The 23,349-nt window shown below is 37.6% G+C and overlaps 1 protein-coding gene across 18 annotated transcripts; it reads right to left on the minus strand.

Moving 5' to 3' along the window:
* Window positions 1-723: 723 nt before the first annotated feature.
* Window positions 724-3,787, minus strand: LOC118481125 (glycosyltransferase BC10-like). Of its 18 annotated transcripts, none has more exons than XR_004864482.1 (7): window positions 3,000-3,785; window positions 2,595-2,640; window positions 2,413-2,476; window positions 2,194-2,232; window positions 1,963-2,028; window positions 1,678-1,855; window positions 1,305-1,538 (listed from the first exon to the last, which is right to left on the minus strand). XR_004864482.1 is itself a non-coding variant. In XM_035976275.1 (4 exons), the coding sequence occupies exons 1-4, from the start codon at window positions 2,497-2,499 to the stop codon at window positions 1,754-1,756; spliced, it is 294 nt and encodes a 97-aa protein (XP_035832168.1). In that variant the 5' UTR covers window positions 2,500-3,785; the 3' UTR covers window positions 1,549-1,753. The 18 variants fall into 18 exon arrangements, 1 of the variants encoding a protein (XP_035832168.1); XR_004864483.1 differs by having other exon boundaries at window positions 2,413-2,450; window positions 2,963-3,785; XR_004864481.1 differs by having other exon boundaries at window positions 2,413-2,467; window positions 2,963-3,785.
* Between the last annotated feature and the right edge of the window lie 19,562 nt (window positions 3,788-23,349).

Raw genomic sequence — 23,349 nt, forward strand, 5'->3', positions numbered from 1 at the left:
CTTGGGTTCATGTCGTGAGAAAGTCGATGAGACAGTTTGTCTTCTAATCGATTGTTCAAATGTTTTTATATTTATAAACTTGACAAACATCACAAGTTTTGATCATACATAAAACATCACAAGTGTCTTAAAATATCGTTTTATAATTGTTAAATCTTAGTTATTAACTATTTGATATTTTATTTTCTCAACCCGTGTAATACACAGGGTTATAACCTAGTATTCTTTTATTTTACATTCAATTAATGGCTTAGTTCCCCATATGGTCCAACGGACACTTTACTTTCTTCCAGACTATTCTAATGTGAGATGAATATTAACATTTTTTTTCTTGATAAACAATATAATATGATACATATTATTTTAACAAAGAATTGAGAATTGATGTGTATGAAGAGTTTTTATTTTTATTGACTACGTGAAAATCAAATTGTCACAATCTAACACACATATATATATATATTAAATTGTTGGTATTATAACATTACGCATTTAATTTTAGTTAAATAATATGTCGTATTTTTTTCACCCTTTTGATTATTTAATAAAATAATCAAGTTTACATACTAGATTTTTATTAGTCACTAGAGGGTAGGCCCGTGCGATGCACGGCATGACCAACAGTTAGTGTCCTTCATTTTGTGGTGCGTTCGGGAAAAATGTTTATGCATGGATAAAAGGTGATTAGCCAAAAGACAATGTAAGAGAAGCCATACAAAACGTCATAAGAGCTTGTACCATAAGCCAGCCACACAAAATTTAAGGCGTGCATAGCATAGGAAACTTTGTTTGCGGAATGTGTTTAAGAACAAACTTGTATGCCAAGTCTAAAAACATACATTACAGGAAAAAAACTTAAAGGAGTTCATAAAGCTTCCGGTTTATTCAATAATTCACGAAATCTTCTGCCGCTAATGCATGCCCATGTAGTCGCCCTTCCCCTTAGTAGTTTCTTGTCTACAACAGGTTTAAGCAAGTAAACATAAGCAACGGCTATGAGTTAGTCAAATCAAATATCTTAACATATGTGCACGCATGACTCTCCATACATGACTAACCCATAAAAATCATTGAGAGAACTCACTACCATATGAAAACCTTAAATCATATTACAATATGCTACAATAAATTAAATAAAACCAGACTAAATTGTAACTGCCTAAAAACTTGAAATGACTATTAAACGAACTTAAACATAGATAAATGAAGGTAAATGAACACACATAAACAAATTTTTAAGTGAACTAACTTATGAGTGTAGCGACTGCAGTATGCACGTAAAGAAACATGAAACAGTAACAAAATAGATTACAACCAGTCTGCCATTATTAACATCATAGATTTCTTATACATAAACTTTAACGCTAAGTAAAAATATCAACAACTACCATGAATATAAACAAAAGGTATTATAAGACCAATAAAGTATAGAAACAAAATGGAAGCGAGCGAAGCAAAGCAGGTTAATTGGGCGAGGGAAGACTCTGTGTACTAACTTGCTTCTTTTATTCGGTAGGTGGGCACTCGTCATGAACCACCTAAGATTTAGAATGCAACAATGAGTGAAAGATATATGGTGTCAAAGTGTACATACCAAAAGCTATTCATCTTATTTGCTTAAAAAATTTATATTGTAGAGTTGGCATAGTATAGCACTATAGCAGTATGATTTGCAACCTTATTGTGATCAAGTGTGAATGAGACCACTGAATGAATAATGGGAGTAGCAACAACAAATTTGTAGATTTGGCCGTCATAGGATGCCATCCTTGCCTTTCACGACCTTTGCTTGATGAGATACCCATGAAGTGTGAGTTAAACTCCTATTTGTGGGTTCTCCTTCAAGGCCTTTTTGCTGATTATTTTAAGCCAGTTTACAAATGATGAACATAATGGTAAGCGAAGTTAGTTGCTTGTATTTCTTGAAGATAGAATACAAATATACTGATAATATGAACATACTGCAAGTAATGTTGCGGTATAATGTTCATAAGGCATGCAATTATGCTCCTTTGAATTATCAGCCAGCTTCAAAAAAATGAAAAGACCTGTTAGTAACAATCTTCTTTGTCATTCATTAACACATTTAACAAAAAAGCTCTCATTCATTAAAAGGCCACAAACAGGATGAAATCATGAAATAAATCAACACAAAATAAACAAATCATTAAATAAGCTAAAATATATACTCACAATAGGACAATCCCGCCAAAACTCAGATAATGATTTCCTCTGCAGGCAAGGAAAAAGACAACTAATTAAGAAGAAATTAGACCAGAAATAGCAGAGCACAACAATTCTTCCACAATTAGAACAAAGAGACCACAAATTTAGTAACTAAAACATTATGATTATGCATTCTTATTCATATACATCAAATAAAATGAAAACCAATGAAAGTATGAAACTCACATTTCTCAAATAGCTGAACTGAAATGGAGGCAATGCACCTGTATCCACACGGTTACTGGTGTTCCTTAGTGAAAGCAAAATATCCATTTGTAACACCACCGAATATGTTATTATTTCCACGAACTCTTTCTATATCAAAACTCAAAATAATGCGACTAAACAAACTGGAAATAAAAACGTACCTGAACCAAATCAGAATACGAAAAGAAAAAACCCTTGCAATCAGACCTATGACACGAATAAAAAAGATCTGAACCCAATCAGAGGCGAGATGTATATGAGTATTTAAACAAACAAACCAACTAATCGTGCACGACTATCTCCATATAATCGACATCCGGTCAGAATCGTGGCCGGAACCCTTTCTTTATCTTTCAGATGGTCCGTAATTGCTCATCAAAGTAACATTCCAAAATACATAAAACAGTTAAAGGAATTGCATATAACCATATTCAATACATATATTTGCATGAAACTTTTTTATAACCATCCAATTATTAAAGACGTATGAAGCTCTAAATCAGATAAAGACAAAAGAAAAAAAACATACCAGTTGAGAGAAATAGCAGGGAATAGAGCAACCGCACCTCGAAAAGTGATAAGGAGTCCCTTGCCGGAGGAGTAGAGGAGAAGAGCAGGCGGAAAATGCGGATGACACTTCGTATACCACCTTCGATCCTCCGTTACCTTACCTTGACTGAAGTCGTTACCCCATCACATCACCCGGTTCGTTCTTCGGAACCCTAGTCGTCACTCAAAGATGTGGCTGCTGACCACCGGCGAACTACCGTCACCATCGTCACTATATGTCACCCTTGAGCGGTGATGTTACCCCCATCACCCTCGTCGTCATCTCCTGAGTAATAGATGATCACCGGGTAATGTAGCCGGCGACCGTCCACTCTCTCTCCAGGCCCCTCTCTCTTTCTTTAACCCTGGATGTATCTAACTTTGTAGACGTAGTGTTATGTGAATGCGAATGTGAAAAGGAAGTAAATAATAGTTGATAAATTGATAAATAAATAAATTTTAATTAAAAGTGAACGATTCAATTGCAATTGCAAGTTGTAGGAAACTCTTTAGTTTCCAAGGAGTTATTGAGAAAAAAGGGTAAACAGGGATTAATGTTAAAGTTAAATAGGTAAATTACTTCTCTTTGAATTCCATTTAATATTTTTTAACTTAAAGACTTCTAATTTACCTCTATTTCATTATTTGTAAACTTTTAGATTATGATTTTGGAATATATTTTTTAATCAATATTGTTTTAAGTGTTGAATTTATAACATCATAAATTTTGACTTTAAAAACATTCAAAATAATATTGAAAAAACTGTTTTACAGCAAAAGTAAATTTTTAAACCATGGTCGCATGACTGTTCTCTTTAAAAAAAAAATAATGCTTAAGAGCTATGACGTATTATATATAAGCAAAACTTTCAATTTTCACATAACAGAGGCAGAAGCTTATAAAAAAATAGGCAGGGCTTATAAAAAAAATGAATTCATATCATTAGGTTAATATCTTATTTGTAAACAATTATATTACACATTAAATCATAAAATATGTAAGTAATGGTATTAGAAAGGGGAAAATGTAATAATCATTTAATAAGTTCATTAAAGGTAAAATAGTAATTCAATAGGAGTAATTTTAATAAAATGGGTAAATATGTAACATGTATGGTTTAAAAGGGGGAAATATGTAATTGATTTTATGGGTTGAGTATATATGTAATAAATGATCTTAGGAGGGGGATATATGTAAATGACCTCATTTAAAACAACCATAAATTTTGGTTTTAAAATAGTACATATAACTAAACTTTAGAATATATATTTTTTAACTTAAAGACTTCTAATTTACCTCTATTTCATTATTTGTAAACTTTTAGATTATGATTTTGGAATATATTTTTTAATCAATATTGTTTTAAGTGTTGAATTTATAACATCATAAATTTTGACTTTAAAAACATTCAAAATAATATTGAAAAAACTGTTTTACAGCAAAAGTAAATTTTTAAACCATGGTCGCATGACTGTTCTCTTAAAAAAAAAAATAATGCTTAAGAGCTATGACGTATTATATATAAGCAAAACTTTCAATTTTCACATAACAGAGGCAGAAGCTTATAAAAAAATAGGCAGGGCTTATAAAAAAATGAATTCATATCATTAGGTTAATATCTTATTTGTAAACAATTATATTACACATTAAATCATAAAATATGTAAGTAATGGTATTAGAAAGGGGAAAATGTAATAATCATTTAATAAGTTCATTAAAGGTAAAATAGTAATTCAATAGGAGTAATTTTAATAAAATGGGTAAATATGTAACATGTATGGTTTAAAAGGGGGAAATATGTAATTGATTTTATGGGTTGAGTATATATGTAATAAATGATCTTAGGAGGGGGATATATGTAAATGACCTCATTTAAAACAACCATAAATTTTGGTTTTAAAATAGTACATATAACTAAACTTTAGAATATATATTTTTTAACTTAAAGACTTCTAATTTACCTCTATTTCATTATTTGTAAACTTTTAGATTATGATTTTGGAATATATTTTTTAATCAATATTGTTTTAAGTGTTGAATTTATAACATCATAAATTTTGACTTTAAAAACATTCAAAATAATATTGAAAAAACTGTTTTACAGCAAAAGTAAATTTTTAAACCATGGTCGCATGACTGTTCTCTTTAAAAAAAAAATAATGCTTAAGAGCTATGACGTATTATATATAAGCAAAACTTTCAATTTTCACATAACAGAGGCAGAAGCTTATAAAAAAATAGGCAGGGCTTATAAAAAAATGAATTCATATCATTAGGTTAATATCTTATTTGTAAACAATTATATTACACATTAAATCATAAAATATGTAAGTAATGGTATTAGAAAGGGGAAAATGTAATAATCATTTAATAAGTTCATTAAAGGTAAAATAGTAATTCAATAGGAGTAATTTTAATAAAATGGGTAAATATGTAACATGTATGGTTTAAAAGGGGGAAATATGTAATTGATTTTATGGGTTGAGTATATATGTAATAAATGATCTTAGGAGGGGGATATATGTAAATGACCTCATTTAAAACAACCATAAATTTTGGTTTTAAAATAGTACATATAACTAAACTTTAGAATATATATTTTTTAACTTAAAGACTTCTAATTTACCTCTATTTCATTATTTGTAAACTTTTAGATTATGATTTTGGAATATATTTTTAATCAATATTGTTTTAAGTGTTGAATTTATAACATCATAAATTTTGACTTTAAAAACATTCAAAATAATATTAAAAAAACTGTTTTACAGCAAAAGTAAATTTTTAAACCATGGTCGCATGACTGTTCTCTTAAAAAAAAAATAATGCTTAAGAGCTATGACGTATTATATATAAGCAAAACTTTCAATTTTCACATAACAGAGGCAGAAGCTTATAAAAAAATAGGCAGGGCTTATAAAAAAATGAATTCATATCATTAGGTTAATATCTTATTTGTAAACAATTATATTACACATTAAATCATAAAATATGTAAGTAATGGTATTAGAAAGGGGAAAATGTAATAATCATTTAATAAGTTCATTAAAGGTAAAATAGTAATTCAATAGGAGTAATTTTAATAAAATGGGTAAATATGTAACATGTATGGTTTAAAAGGGGGAAATATGTAATTGATTTTATGGGTTGAGTATATATGTAATAAATGATCTTAGGAGGGGGATATATGTAAATGACCTCATTTAAAACAACCATAAATTTTGGTTTTAAAATAGTACATATAACTAAACTTTAGAATATATATTTTTTAACTTAAAGACTTCTAATTTACCTCTATTTCATTATTTGTAAACTTTTAGATTATGATTTTGGAATATATTTTTTAATCAATATTGTTTTAAGTGTTGAATTTATAACATCATAAATTTTGACTTTAAAAACATTCAAAATAATATTGAAAAAACTGTTTTACAGCAAAAGTAAATTTTTAAACCATGGTCGCATGACTGTTCTCTTTAAAAAAAAAATAATGCTTAAGAGCTATGACGTATTATATATAAGCAAAACTTTCAATTTTCACATAACAGAGGCAGAAGCTTATAAAAAAATAGGCAGGGCTTATAAAAAAATGAATTCATATCATTAGGTTAATATCTTATTTGTAAACAATTATATTACACATTAAATCATAAAATATGTAAGTAATGGTATTAGAAAGGGGAAAATGTAATAATCATTTAATAAGTTCATTAAAGGTAAAATAGTAATTCAATAGGAGTAATTTTAATAAAATGGGTAAATATGTAACATGTATGGTTTAAAAGGGGGAAATATGTAATTGATTTTATGGGTTGAGTATATATGTAATAAATGATCTTAGGAGGGGGATATATGTAAATGACCTCATTTAAAACAACCATAAATTTTGGTTTTAAAATAGTACATATAACTAAACTTTAGAATATATATAGATAGCACGTATATATAGGGTTGAAATTCATCTTGTGAAATGATTTCATTCTCATTAATATATCCATTTTACAAAATTGTATGTTACTTCCTGAAATTAATTTTCCAATGATAGGCTTCATTATATAACCTGTAGTTCTATCAACTGAGAATTTGTAGCTTGCTCTGGTTTACATTTTTTTTATATAGACCCGTGAATCTTTTGTATGTAGATACTTAGGGCCGGCTCAACCATTTTGGTGGCCTAATGCGAAGTAAAATCTTGTGGCCTTTTTCCTAATAAAATGTATGTTATTGAAAGTTAAACTTGAAGGGCCCAAGTGTGATTATTTGAAAGATTGTGTTAAAATTTAAAAACAATAAAAAATGGTGAACCAAGGATTCGAACCCGTGTCTCACCAACGTCAATACATACACAAACCACTACACTACCAACCGTCAATATGTTGATAACCCACACCCTAAATCTTTTATAAATGAACTGGGGTTTCATCAAATTGTGGAGGCTCTATAGTTTTGGTGGCCCAAGGCCCAAGCCTTATTTGGCTTACCCTTGGGCCGGCCCTGTAGATACCATGTTGAACGTGTCAAATCTTAAATTCACTGCACTTGAAATCTCGGGCAATTACTACCTCTCGTGGGTCTTGATGCTAAAACCCATTTGGAAGCAAATAGTCTGGGGGAGACAATCATTGATGGGAATAAAACGTCCTTTCAAGAAAAAGCTAAAGCTATGACATTTCTTCGCCTTCATCTTCATGAAGACCTAAAGAGGGAAAACGTACTGTCGAGGACCCTCTTGAGTTATGGAAAAACATTCAAGAAAGATTTAACCACCTGAAGTTGGTATTACTCTCTAAAACTCGCTACAAATGAGTTCATTTAATGCTACGAGATTATAAGACTGTTAGTGAGTACAACTCTACCCTTCTTCGCATCACCTCTGAGCTTAAATTATGTGGTGAACAAATCACCGACAAAGACATGATTGAGCAAACTATCTCAACGTTCCATTTATCAAACTGCTCCCGGCGCAGCAGTACAGGGAACGTAATTTTACAAAATATTTTGAGCTAATATCATGTTTGTGGTCGCGGAACAAAACAACAAGCTCATACTACAAAATCATTAAATGCGTGTTATGTGATGATTTTTTTTTTTACTATGTTTTTTTCTTTGTTTGGATTTTATTTCAACTCTAGTGGTATTTTATGTTTTGAACTATTGTTATGGTTTCATTTAAAATATTTGTGGTGTTTGATTCATATTTATGTGATGTGATGTTTTATATCATACTCAAGCAACTAGTTCGTTATATTAATTTATTTTATTTTTTCCAGAGGAAATATGTTTACAAGCTCCAATAAAACTATCATTGGCGATGAATGTCTCGTAGATAATGGTACTACCAACACTCTTCTCAAACATAAGAAATTTTTCTCTGAGTTGTCTCCTGCAGAGACTGTCTCCTGCAGAGACACTTGTTGGTACTATTTCTGTTGTATGTGATCTTATAGAAGGCTCTGGAAGAGCAAGCATCATATTACCATTGGGTACTAAACTAATCATATATGATGCATTATACTCTAGTAAATCAAGACGAAATTTACTTAGTTTTAAAAGTATTCGACAAAATGGTTACCACCACAAAACAACTTCCGCCAATAATAATGAATACTTACAAATTACTTCAAATAAAAATGGCAAAGATACCATTGTAGAAAAGCTAAAAGCGTTATCCTCTGGATTATATTATACTAATATTACTTCTATTGAAGTTACAAAAGCTCGGGCTCGTTTACTAAACGAGCTTGTTTTTTTAGGCTCAGACTTGGGCTCGAGCTCATTCAAGCTCGGCTCGCTCGAGTTTTTTTTTTAGGGGAATCAGCAAATTACTGAATCAGCTTACTGATGATAAAAGCTAATTAGACGAAATTCTCTCGTCCTTTTGCGCTTCGTTGTGTTTCACTGTTGCCACATAGTTTATATTGGTCTGTTATTTTACTTTTCACGTAAGCTTTTCTCATTCAAGTAAACCATAAAATGGCTTCTGTTGTTCGACCTCCATCTGCAATGGCATCAATGGTTCTTTCAAAAGTCCAATCTACAGAACACAAGTTTTGGAAACCTACAAACTACAAGTTCACCTTTCTTTGGTTAGCCACAAAACATCACACCATTTGTTGCACAAACGTGACCCCATGGAACCCACCTCCAGTGACATACGCATTAAAAGATGATACCACCAAAGGCGAGTTTTTGCCAAGTTTGAAACCCTTGATTCCGATCAAGCTCAATCAGCTGAATCTGTAACAACAGATACGAAACCGGTCACAAAACTCGGGTATATTAGATGGCCTATGTGGCTAATAAGCCCGTTGGTTCTATTAGCCACGGGAATGGTTCCGACTCTTTGGTTACCGATTTCTTCTGTCTTTTTAGACCGAATATAGCTAGCTTACTGTCATTGATTTTGTAACTACTTGAAAAACAGATGGCAATCACTGTATATACATTTACATAGTAGATGGATTTTCACATGTTATAACTCTCTCATGTCATTATTATTATATGATCATTTCACTATATTTTCACCATTTCATAAGTTCATAACTTTTCTTTTTATTACAATCTCTTTTGTGAACTCATAATTTACTGTTTTATTTATAAAATCCGTTTTTAGCGTTGTATATCTTGTTTTTACTATATAAATATGGCGGTTATATGGCCGTTTTCATTTTCTTTTTAACTTTTATTATATATGTTAAGCATTAATAAGACTATGCGTTTTGGCTAGACGCCACCCTAACGCCCCGGAACACTGCCTCTCCGGCGTTAAAGGGGGGCGCCATGGGAGTGCGCGTTCATGGGCGTGAGGGAGAAAGCTGGAGTAAATAAAACATTTTTTTTAAAATAATGTTTATTATGTGCATGCATTTTACATGTAACCTGTAGCATTTTAAAGCCTACACACATTTTTTCTTTTGTAATAAACCAAGCATCTATACTTAGAAGACGCCCTTACAGAATCATATCATGTAAATAAACATAAACATTTAATTGAAGCTAATGTAATGTATGATAAGAGGAAAGTTAAAATACCTTGGATGAAGGGCGCGGGCAACGAGAATTGGATTCTTGGTCCTCAAGCGCATTGTCGAATCCCGATGAGAGTAGTAATAATAATAATCTTCCTCTTCATTGCCGCTACTCATGCAATCCATCGCACTTGTTGGTCTTGCTTAGGGTTTCCGGTCAACTTCAGAGGTGAATTTTGAAGTAAAGTAGGATTATTATCCAGATTTGTATTGTTCTTGTTTAAATTTGTTTAAAGACGAAATTCACAGATTAAACAATTTCCACCCCCAAAATCTCCCTTCAACCATTAAATAGCAACGTGACTCTTAGCAAACCATACTGAAAAATGTCCTTATCTTATTTCCAAGAGTTTCACTTCTTGAATTGGCCCCTTTCTCCCAAATAGATTCATGCATATCATTACCTCACCCTCACACACACTACACCATATCCATCGTTAAATACCTTTGTTTCCCTCTTCGCCGACCCAATACAGTAACTACTCATCGCTTTTCGTATCGATCAAACTGTTAATAGCCACTATCCACTATTTGTGACCCCGCCCCTAAACTACGTTCGCTAAACCAACACCCAGTTTGTTGCATCACCATCGACCACAGAAAACTCCGTTGTACCATCCCCAAGTCACACCACTAATATATGACACCAGTAGCACCAATCGATAACAACTGATTACAACCTTTATTACATTTAGTTATGTGTACTTGAGATATGTATGTATGCGATTTTATGGGTTATGCACTTATGTATGTGTAAATGGTTACTATTAGGTTTGTACCTAATACTTGACCTAATGGTAGGTTGGTGAATTGGATGTGTTAATTGTGTGTAATTATATGTTTTTATACCCAATTATGTGTGGAACTTGGTGATTTCGGGTGTGTTTAAGGATTGTAGGTGTTATGGGAGATTACATGCAAGATATGAAATGATAATGAGAAAAGAAATCAAGTCAATTAAGTTTAAATATAAATAAATGTGTTCTTTTGTTGTATTTGTGCCACTAGAAAAAAAATCGTAGAAATAGATGAGAAGTTGTGGTTTATCAAGGAGTTGGAAATGTTGAAAACTGAGCAGATACCAATTTAAGTGGACGTGATAACCGGATGCATTAGGTAGCAAGCTTATTTATAGTTAAGTAGCTTTATAATTATGACATTTATAGTCAACTAGCTTTATAATGTGTTTCTGAGATAAAACGAATATACATTGTGATGTTTGTGACATTTATGTAGCTTATGTCTATCTAGTTTGTGTGTGTCGACAACCGGAAATTGGTAGGTTTTTGTGACACCCCAGGAAAACCAGTAAACGATACAACTTACCTGGCTTCCTTAGTAACCGCATGCTAAATTTCGGGACGAAATTTCTTTCAAGTTGGGGATAATGTGACAACTCGAGTTTCCGACTTTCACTTTCGCATTCATTACACGTTGACTTTGACCGTTTAGTTGTTGATTGGTTTAACTTGTAACTGTACGATTGGATTATAAGTGAAATGAATGTTGAATCTCTATGTGATAAATACATGTGAAGTACTTGATCGCATGAACTGGTATCCGTTTAAGAGTTTGAAACAACCCGACAAAACAGATTTCTGTTTCGCCATAAGCGTCTCCACGAAACAAGTGTGTGTTTCGTCACACACTTCTTTGACGAAACAAGAATGTGTTTTGTCGGCCCGGTTCATTGCGAAGCCCAGTTTGGGCCCAAACTTTTATGCGTAAATATATATTAGATTAGGTTATGTACATGGGGAACAGTTATCAATTCTCAAACCCTAGACTCCTCCCCTATTGACGGCAGCCTTGTGACTTCGTGACCCTCAAAGAACGATCAAGATTTCTTCCTTGTTCATCGTGGTTAGTGCAAGTCATTATCCGATTATGTGTTTTAATACGATTATTTGAATATTATGCTTGCATGTCTTCTGTGATGATAATTGATATGATGGTTGGCGGCTACTGTGATTTCTTTTTGGTCCAATAACATCTTGCATTGTTGTTGATACTGCAGTTGTCGTCTGTGAGGGTTATTAATTATTGGTGATCATCGACGGCGATCATTATTAATATTACTTCATTTACATTATTCTTGCATTGTTAAACAAATTGAGATTTGTATATAAATGTCGACTATCATATCGATAATTGCATGTGTTTTGTCAGTTTTCATGTGATTAAAGTTGTGGGTCAACCTTGGTTGAATTGTTGTATGCCATGGGGTGAATTGGCGGCTGGATCAAATGTTGGTCCAATCAACAAAATGGTGGCACACTACACACTTAATTATAGCAAAAGTCAATTGTGCAGTGCATGTGATTGCTTAGCAATTGTCGGCCATATGTAAACTTTTTTTTTTACCATTAGTGTTGTTGTGCATGTGCAATAAAATAACTATAAGAATCTTATTATTAATTGACCATGTGATCCACTGGCATGTCATAAGAAATGGCGGCTAACTTACATGTGACCATCTCACCCTAATTGGCTAGTATTTGCGGTCCAATGATGTTTGGTGGTGGTTAATAGATGTCGGCCACTAGGGCCTTACGGTTTTGTGATATTGTTTGTTATTGATGAAGCAGTTAAGGGCTCGACGAAACAGAGGTATCGGCGAAACACATTTGACGAAACCGACATGGCGAAACACATTGTGTTTCGCCGAGACCAATCATGACGAAACAAACCAGACAAATCAAAAGTGTTTCGCCGAGGGACGTCACGACGAAACGGAGGGCGTTTCGTCGAAAGGGATTCACGGCGAAACAAGGGTGTTTCGCCGACTGGTTAATCTGCACAGTAATCTGGTTTAATTCTGTTAAAGTTAACTGGATTTATTAACTACCGTTAGCTGATATGCATGACTTGTATGAACTTGAATATGTGTCATATGTTGTTCGTGATTTCTAGTTCAACACTACTGTGATTGTATATGCTTACATAGACTTAGTGAATATAAACTGATTATGTATACATGCGTACTCTAGGACTTGATTGATTAACTGTGAGCACACAATTTAGCATACCGAGCAAACCAAGGTGAGTTCACACTCTTACTAAGGCATGGGATTCCCGGGGTAGGGAATGGGATTGGTTGATGAATTGTACTTGCATTGTTATGGGAATTACTGCTAGACTAGTGATACCTGGGGAAATCCCCACTACTCTTCGCACACATGCCTATAATGGCCGCGATACTGATACTGTTCTTCGCACACATGCCTGGTATGGCCGCGGTACTTATACTAATCTTCGTACACATGCCTGGAGGGCCGCGATACAAATAAACTAGTCTACAATACATGGGAAACCCCTACTAATCTTCGCACACATGCCTGGAGGGCCGCGATGTAATTAATAACGATACATGGGTTACTAAACAAACAAACGATTTATGAAACGAATTTTACTAAACAACCCACTGTGAACTCGCTCAACTAGTTGTTGACTCTCTGTTACATGCCTTGCAGGTCGTTAGGTACACTAGGAGCTTGCACTGGGAGGCGCGGTCGTTGTGGACAAGGATCGTGAATGCTTGGTTAAACGTTTATGACATTACATACTTATGATTTTGTTGGGTTTACTTTTATGCTTCCGCTAAACGTTAAGATTATACTTGTGTTTTGATACACCTTTCATATTGGTTTGATTTAAATTACATTTACGTTTGCTATTTACATTTAATGTTCGATATGATTGGTGGCTTGATCCTGGTCAGTCACGCCTCCAAGCGGTGATACTCCGCGGGTGGATTTTGGGGGTGTGACAGATTGGTATCAGAGCCATTGGTTATAGAGAACTTGGTTTTAATGTGGGGAAAACGTTTTTATTAAAACCAGACTATAACCGGAACAGTGCTCTACGATCCACAACGACGCTTCGCTCCATGTGCAAGACTCAACATCCTAGGTAATATGGCTTATGTTTATTGCCTACATGCTAGAATTATATAGAACTTTGCTCGTGGTATGCTTAGATTACATTGCCTACTATATGCTATTGCTTGAAAACACTTATGTGCTTGCTCTCTTCTGTCATCGCACTTTCGCGAACCTTTCTCACTTATGTTGCCTTTGATATGAAGATCAATGGCTCGACGTATTAACTTGACACAAGCCCAGTTGACGGCTCTCATCAACGAACAGGTTGCTGCGGCGCTTGCAGCCGCACAAGCAGGTAGTATACCCTGCAGTCGTGACTTACGTTAGGATCTTTAGATCCTACATTCATAAACCAACTCTCGTGCTTAATATTGTCCTATTCCTATGCACAAGCAGGTCAACATGCTCAGCCACCTGTCTGCACTTTCAAGAATTTCATGGACTGTCGTCCAAGTACGTTCAGTGGCACGGAGGGAGCAGTGGGACTCCTCCATTGGTTTGAAAAGCTCGAGTCTGTGTTTGAAATGTGTGAATGCCCTAAGGCTCGCAGGGTAAAGTACGCCACTGGCACACTGGAAGGGATCGCGCTAACTTGGTGGAATGCGCAAGTTCAACTCTTAGGATTGGCAGCTGCTAACGCCACTCCTTGGAATGATTTCAAAGAGCTGATCAAATGGGAATACTGCACACGTGACTTCCACAAGCTAGAGGTGGAGTTCTTTCATTTGAAAATGACTGGATCGGAAATTGAAGCCTATACTAAACGGTCAAACGAGCTGGTCGTTCTGTGTCCAACTATGGTGGACCCTCCTATCAGGCGTATAGAGTTGTATCTCAAGGGACTGGCACCAGAAATTCAAAGCCACGTGACATCGGCCAATCTTAATAACATCCAGGATATTCAGCGACTTGCTCATCGCCTCACGGATCAGGCAGTGGAACAAGACAAGCTGCCTAAACGTATCAGTGTTACCGGTGCTACTACTTCTGCCACTCCCAGTGACAACAAGCGGAAATGGGATAGGGATTCCAGCAAGGGTTCAGCTACCGCTCAGTCACATGTTAAGCAGCGCAAGACAGATAACTACCAGAGCCCTGGTCAGCAATCTTCGGGCAATCAAAGACAGGGTGGATAGCAGGGCAATCTCCCAAGGTGCAATACTTGCAACAAACATCACAACGGCCAGTGCAACAAAGGTCGTTGTCAGCGGTGCCTCAAGATGGGTCATGAGGCTAAGGATTGTCGAAGCTCACGACCTGCGAACCAGAATCAGCAACAACAGCCACCTGCTCCAAGAAACCAGCAGCAGCAACAGCAGCGAGGCAACAGAGGCTGCTACCAATGTGGCGCTGAAGGCCACTTCAAACGCGACTGTCCCCAGTTAAACCAGAATCAGAACAACAACAACAACAACAACAACAACAATCAGGGCAATGGCAACAACAACGGGGGAAACAATAACGGCAATGATGCAAGGGATCGTGTGTTCGTGCTGGGGCAGGGTGACGCAAGGAATGATCCTAATGTGGTTATGGGTAAGTTTCTTCTCGACGACTTTTATGTTACTGTATTGTTTGACTCGGGTGCGGATATGTGTCTCTAAAAGTTAGTCAAATGTTAAAACATACACCAACACCCCTAAACACCAAACATGTCGTAGAGTTAGCCAATGGTAAAAGTGTAGAAGCCACACATGTAGTCAAGGGCTGTGACATCGTCTTAGCTGGTCAGACCTTCACCATCGACCTCATTCCTATAGTTTTGGGTAGTTTCGACATCGTTATTGGTATGGATTGGTTATCCCAGCAACAAGCAGAGATCTTATGCAAGGAGAGGATAGTTCGCATTCCACGTCCTGATAAAGAACCCCTCGAAGTTCAAGGCGACAAGAGTGGTGCCGTGGTCGGTATCATCTCCTTTTTGAAGGCTCAGAAATGCTTGCGCAAGGGGCACGCTGCCATTTTGGCACTTGTTACTAATGCCTCAGCAAAGGAAAAGAGATTAGAAGATATTCCAGTGGTGCGTGATTTTCCTCAAGTGTTTCCTGAAGATTTTCCTGGGCTACCGCCTCACCGTCAGGTCGAATTCCAGATAGAACTAGCTCCTGGAGCAGCACCTATCGCTCATGCACCGTATCGCTTAGCTCCAACCGAACTGGAAAAACTGTCAAAGCAACTGCAAGAGCTCTTGGATAAGGGCTTTATTCGTCCTAGCTCTTCGCCTTGGGGAGCTCCAGTATTATTCGTGAAAAAGAAGGACGGTACTTTCCGCATGTGCATCGATTACCGCGAACTGAACAAGGTCACAGTGAAGAACCGCTATCCTCTTCCTCGTATTGACGACTTATTCGACCAGTTGCAAGGGTCGAGTTACTACTCCAAGATTGATCTGAGGTCAGGTTACCATCAGCTGAGAGTCCGGGATAAGGACGTCTTTAAGACAGCATTCAGAACTCGCTACGGCCACTACGAGTTTCTTGTCATGCCATTCGGACTAACGAACGCACCTGCAGTTTTCATGGATCTTATGAACAGAGTGTGCAAGCCTTACCTAGACAAGTTTGTGATTGTTTTTATCGACGACATTCTGATTTACTCTAAGAGTCAGGAGGAACACGAGCTGCATCTACGACTTATCTTGGAACTCCTTCGAAAGGAACAACTGTACGCCAAGTTTTCAAAGTGCGATTTCTGGCTTCGTGAAGTCCACTTTCTAGGCCATGTGGTAAACAAGGATGGGATTCACGTTGATCCATCCAAAGTAGATTCGATCAGAAACTGGCCTGCACCGCGTACACCAACGGAAATACGCCAATTCTTGGGTTTGGCGGGTTATTACAGACGGTTTATCAAAGACTTTTCAAAGATTGCGCAGCCGCTTACATTACTGACATAGAAGGGTGTTACTTATCGTTGGGGTAATACTCAGGAATCAGCTTTTCAGCACTTAAAGGATAGGCTATGCAGTGCACCTATTCTCTCATTGCCAGAGGGCACAGATGATTTCGTGGTCTATTGCGACGCGTCGATTCAGGGTCTTGGTTGTGTATTGATGCAAAGGGATAAAGCCATTGCCTACGCTTCGCGGCAACTTAAAGTTCACGAGCGGAACTACACTACACATGATTTAGAACTTGGAGCTGTTGTTTTCGCGCTTAAGATATGGCGACACTACCTGTACGGTACCAAGTGCACTATTTACACCGATCACAGGAGTCTCGAGCATATCTTCAAGCAGAAGGAATTGAACATGCGACAACGACGATGGGTCGAGCTGCTGAATGATTACGAATGCGCTATTAAGTACCATCCAGGCAAGGCCAATGTTGTGGCTGACGCCCTCAGTCGGAAAGATACTACACCTAGGCGTGTACGAGCCTTACAACTCACTATTCAGTCTAGTCTTCCTGCACAGATACGGGATGCTCAGGTAGAAGCATTGAAACCAGAAAACGTCAGGGCTGAAGCCCTACGCGGCTCACGGCAACGATTAGAACAAAGGGAAGACGGCGCCTACTACGTAACAGGACGCATTTGGGTTCCACATTATGGCAACTTACGCGAGCTGGTAATGGATGAAGCTCACAAGTCTTGCTACTCGGTACATCCAGGTTCTGACAAAATGTACCACGATCTTAGAACTACGTACTGGTGGCCTAGCATGAAGGCCCACATAGCAACTTACGTCGGCAAGTGTTTGACCTGTGCGAGGGTCAAGACGGAATACCAGAAACCATCAGGCCTACTTCAGCAACCAAAGATACCACAATGGAAATGGGAGGAAATTTCCATGGATTTTGTTACTGGCCTACCTAGATCTCAGCGGGGTAACGATACTATTTGGGTGATCGTAGATCGGCTCACAAAGTCTGCTCATTTCTTGGCTATCAAAGAAACGGATAAGTTCTCTACCTTAGCAGACGTCTACTTGAAAGAAGTTGTTTCGAGGCATGGAGTGCCAACCTCTATTATTTCAGATCGTGATGCACGATTTACTTCAGAACTGTGGCAAGCAATGCACAAATCTTTTGGCTCACGGCTAGACATGAGCACAGCTTATCATCCTCAGACGGATGGGCAGTCTGAGCGCACGATTCAAACTCTAGAAGACATGATTCGGGCATGTGTTATCGATTTTGGCAACAGCTGGGAAAAGCATCTCCCTTTAGTGGAGTTTTCGTACAATAACAGTTACCACACCAGCATACAAGCCGCTCCATTCGAGGCATTGTACGGACGTAAATGCCGGTCACCTCTCTGTTGGGCAGAGGTGGGGGATAGTTAGATCACAGGTCCAGAAATGGTAGTTGATGCTACTGAACGAATTGCACATATACGACAACGCATGGCGGCAGCTCGTGACCGTCAGAAAAGCTACGCTGATAAACGCAGGAAACCACTCGAATTCCAAGTTGGGGATCGAGTGCTACTCAAGGTCTCACCCTGGAAGGGTGTAGTTCGTTTTGGTAAGCGGGGCAAGCTTAATCCGCGGTACGTTGGACCGTTCGAGATCATTGAAAGAATAGGCAAAGTGGCCTACAAACTGAACCTACCAGCAGAACTCGGTGCAGTTCATAACGTTTTCCACGTGTCGAATCTGAAGAAGTGTCTGTCAGATGAGACCCTTATAGTTCCTTTGAAGGAACTCACTATCGACAAACACTTGCATTTCGTCGAGGAACCTGTTGAAATCACGGACCGGGATGTTAAGGTCCTCAAGAACACCAGAATACCTCTTGTTCGAGTTCGTTGGAACTCCCGTCGTGGCCCAGAGTATACCTGGGAACGAGAAGACCGAATGAAACTCAAGTATCCCCAGTTATTCGAAAACCGTGCAACCACTACTGAGGCTGAAGCTACTATAGAATTTCGGGACGAAATTCCAAACCAACGGGGGGATGATGTGACACCCCAGGAAAACCAGTAAACGATACAACTTACCTGGCTTCCTCAGTAACCGCATGCTAAATTTCGGGACGAAATTTCTTTCAAGTTGGGGATAATGTGACAACTCGAGTTTCCGACTTTCACTTTCGCATTTATTGCACGTTGACTTTGACCGTTTAGTTGTTGATTGGTTTAACTTGTAACTGTACGATTGGATTATAAGTGAAATGAATGTTGAATCTCTATGTGATAAATACGTGTGAAGTACTTGATCGCATGAACTGGTATCTGTTTAAGAGTTTGAAACAACCCGACAAAACAGATTTCTGTTTCGCCATAAGCGTCTACACGAAACAAGTGTGTGTTTCGTCACACACTTCTTTGACGAAACAAGAATGTGTTTCGTCGGCCCGGTTCATTGCAAAGCCCAGTTTGGGCCCAAACTTTTATGCGTAAATATATATTAGATTAGGTTATGTACATGGGGAACAGTTATCAATTCTCAAACCCTAGACTCCTCCCCTATTGACGGCAGCCTTGTGACTTCGTGACCCTCAAAGAACGATCAAGATTTCTTCCTTGTTCATCGTGGTTAGTGCAAGTCATTATCCGATTATGTGTTTTAATACGATTATTTGAATATTATGCTTGCATGTCTTCTGTGATGATAATTGATATGATGGTTGGCGGCTACTGTGATTTCTTTTTGGTCCAATAACATCTTGCATTGTTGTTGATACTGTATTTGTCGTCTGTGAGGGTTATTAATTATTGGTGATCATCGACGGCGATCATTATTAATATTACTTCATTTACATTATTCTTGCATTGTTAAACGAATTGAGATTTGTATATAAATGTCGACTATCATATCGATAATTGCATGTTTTTGTCAGTTTTCATGTGATTAAAGTTGTGGGTCAACCTTGGTTGAATTGTTGTATGCCATGGGGTGAATTGGCGGCTGGATCAAATGTTGGTCCAATCAACAAAATGGTGGCACACTACACACTTAATTATAGCAAAAGTCAATTATGCAGTGCATGTGATTGCTTAGCAATTGTCGGCCATATGTACACTTTTTTTTAGCATTAGTGTTGTTGTGCATGTGCAATAAAATAACTATAAGAATCTTATTATTAATTGACCATGTGATCCAATGGCATGTCATAAGAAATGGCGGCTAACTTACATGTGACCATCTCACCCTAATTGGCTAGTATTTGAGGTCCAATGATGTTTGGCGGTGGTTAATAGATGTCGGCCACTAGGGCCTTAAGGTTTTGTGATATTGTTTGTTATTGATGAAGCAGTTAAGGGCTCGACGAAACAGAGGTATTGGCGAAACACATTTGACGAAACCGACATGGCGAAACACATTGTGTTTCGCCGAGACCAATCATGACGAAACAAACCAGACAAATCAAGAGTGTTTCGCCGAGGGACGTCACGACGAAACGGAGGGCGTTTCGTCGAAAGGGATTCACGGCGAAACAAGGGTGTTTCGCCGACTAGTTAATCTGCACAGTAATCTGGTTTAATTCTGTTAAAGTTAACTGGATTTATTAACTACCGTTAGCTGATATGCATGACTTGTATGAACTTGAATATGTGTCATATGTTGTTCGTGATTTCTAGTTCAACACTACTGTGATTGTATATGCTTACATAGACTTAGTGAATATAAACTGATTATGTATACGTGCGTACTCTAGGACTTGATTGATTAACTGTGAGCACATAATTTAGCATACCGAGCAAACCAAGGTGAGTTCACACTCTTACTAAGGCATGGGATTCCCGGGGTAGGGAATGGGATTGGTTGATGAATTGTACTTGCATTGTTATGGGAATTACTGCTACACTAGTGATACCTGGGGAAATCCCCACTACTCTTCGCACACATGCCTGTAATGGCCGCGATACTGATACTGTTCTTCGCACACATGCCTGGTATGGCCGCGATACTTATACTAATCTTCGCACACATGCCTGGAGGGCCGCGATACAAATAAACTAGTCTACAATACATGGGAAACCCCCACTAATCTTCGCACACATGCCTGGAGGGCCGCGATGTAATTAATAACGATACATGGGTTACTAAACAAACAAACGATTTATGAAACGAACATTTTTACTAAACAACCCACTGTGAACTCGCTCAACTAGTTGTTGACTCTCTGTTACATGCCTTGCAGGTCGTTAGGTACACTAGGAGCTTGCACTGGGAGGCGCGGTCGTTGTGGACAAGGATCGTGAATGCTTGGTTAAACATTTATGACATTACATACTTATGATTTTGTTGGGTTTACTTTTATGCTTCCGCTAAACGTTAAGATTATACTTGTGTTTTGATACACCTTTCATATTGGTTTGAATTAAATTACATTTACGTTTGCTATTTACATTTAATGTTCGATATGATTGGTGGCTTGATCCTGGTCAGTCACGCCTCTAAGCGGTGATACTCCGCGGGTGGAATTTGGGGGTGTGACAGTTTTGATATGAAAAAACTGAATAACAGGAAAAACAAAATAAACCTTAGAAAACACTTTTAGCGACGACATTTTTGTCGTTATTAATAAAAAGCCTTTAGCAACGAAAACAGTAATGGCGACAACAAAGCAACAGCGACGAAAAAAGGCCTTTAGCGACCAAGCAATAGCGGCGCCCCTTTAGCAACGATATTGTCGCCACTATTGCCTTTAGCGACGACTTTGGACATCAATAGCGACGACATCCGTCGCCCCCTATTTCTTCAGTTTCTTGTAGCGACTGTTCGAATCGAGCTTGGAAGAAATGTTGCGCCAACACCAGTTAGGAATGGCCTCACCCCATGACCCTCTCTATTTTTTTTTGAAGGGTGACTTTCTATGTACAGGACCTATTGGTCACCGGGTTCATGTCGATGACATTCCCCCGTCAGCCCCGCTCTTCCGGACGCGATGTTCGATCGGGCCCCGGCCGTTGCACAAGCTGACCTTCGCCCGAAAACCATACTGCCCCCATACGAGAGACTCACTGGGGTAACAGCTGGGTAAAACCGGGTTGCCCTCAGGACCGCACCATGCCTCGGTAGGAACGATCCATCATTGGGACGTCCTCCCCCCGAAATGCCACAGCCGGGTTTCAAACCTGTGACCTCCCAAACGCGATGTTCGATAGTCTATATTTATTAATTATAATCATATTTTCTAAAAATCATATTTTGATTGTAATTAGATTTTATTATTTACAATTACACTTTTTATTATAATTGTATCATTTCAGTTACTAGAATCCGGAAACAATCCGAAAACAATAATTATCCATTGGGAATAGCCCAATGGTGTTGGTGAGTTAGATAAGGTGTAAAATAGGTGGAGGTCATGGGTTCAATCCACATGACATGCAAGTTTAGCCATTAAAAAAAATTAACGAAAATAACCATTGAATGTATGCCTTCGTTGATATATCTAAGGGGTGAGTCATCAGCGATTCAAGTTGGTAAACTATTGGTGATGGTATTTGAAAGTGATTCCTAGGTAAGTTTCACTGACAGATTATTTACCCGACCCTTGACATCAACAAAGTATCTATTGGAATATGGTAGTTAGGGTTTTAGCATTGAGCCCATGGGCGGCTCAATGCTAAAACCCTAACTACCATATTCCAATATATTTGTTCGTTTTTCGTTTCTTTTTTTTTTAAGTTTTGTGTTCAAATAAAACTTCGTCTTCGGTTGTAGATTCACCGGTCTTCTTACGGTCTCTTACCACACAGATGATACTACGGCTCATCCTGTTGATTTCGCATCTCCGTCAAGCCGCCCCTTGCCGCTGTGCCGCCGCTGCTCATTAGACTACGGTCTTCCGCCGCGCCGCCTGCAGGATTACGATCCGCCGCCGCGCTGCTACCAGTCGCCACTGCAGTGCTGTATTGGTTGCCTCTTATAGGATTACGAGATCATTCAAAACCGTGGATCGAAGATTATGGATTGAAGATTGCAAGATTGTGGAATTTTGACCGAAATCGAAGACAGTTTTTCAGGGTTTATTATTGTTTTTGTTTTTCAGTCTAAGCTTCTAGTTCCATCCGCTACGAATGCAGGGGAGTATTAGACTATGGGCCCACGGGCTCAGTTAGGTTTCTAGGGTTACTCGTAATCCCTATATATTGTAACCTACTCATTCAATAATATTCAATCAAGTCTTTCATAATCTAACATGGTATCAGAGCCAGCCTAGGCTCTATACCATTTCCGCCGCGCCACACACAAATATACAAACCCTAGCCTTCACCATTTGAGAAAAACCCTAGACAGGGCGGCGTGCCGCCACTGCCGCCCTGTCCGGTCTTAGTTCGCTGTCTGTTTCCGTTTGTTTTTTTAGTCTGTTGGTCTTCTTTTCCTATTTCATGTACAAAGAAACGATATCGGTTCATTAATCGTGTTCTTGCTGTTGCCACCTATCAGAGCTTTGGTTTGGTATTTATTTAACTTTTATTCATAGGTGACATCATGTTCTATCCATGCTCTTTCCATCTTTGGTTTGGAATTTACATTTTTACTCATTGTGGATCACATCAT

This window comes from Helianthus annuus, chromosome 8 (genome assembly GCF_002127325.2).
Source record: "Helianthus annuus cultivar XRQ/B chromosome 8, HanXRQr2.0-SUNRISE, whole genome shotgun sequence".
Lineage (NCBI taxonomy): Eukaryota > Viridiplantae > Streptophyta > Magnoliopsida > Asterales > Asteraceae > Helianthus > Helianthus annuus.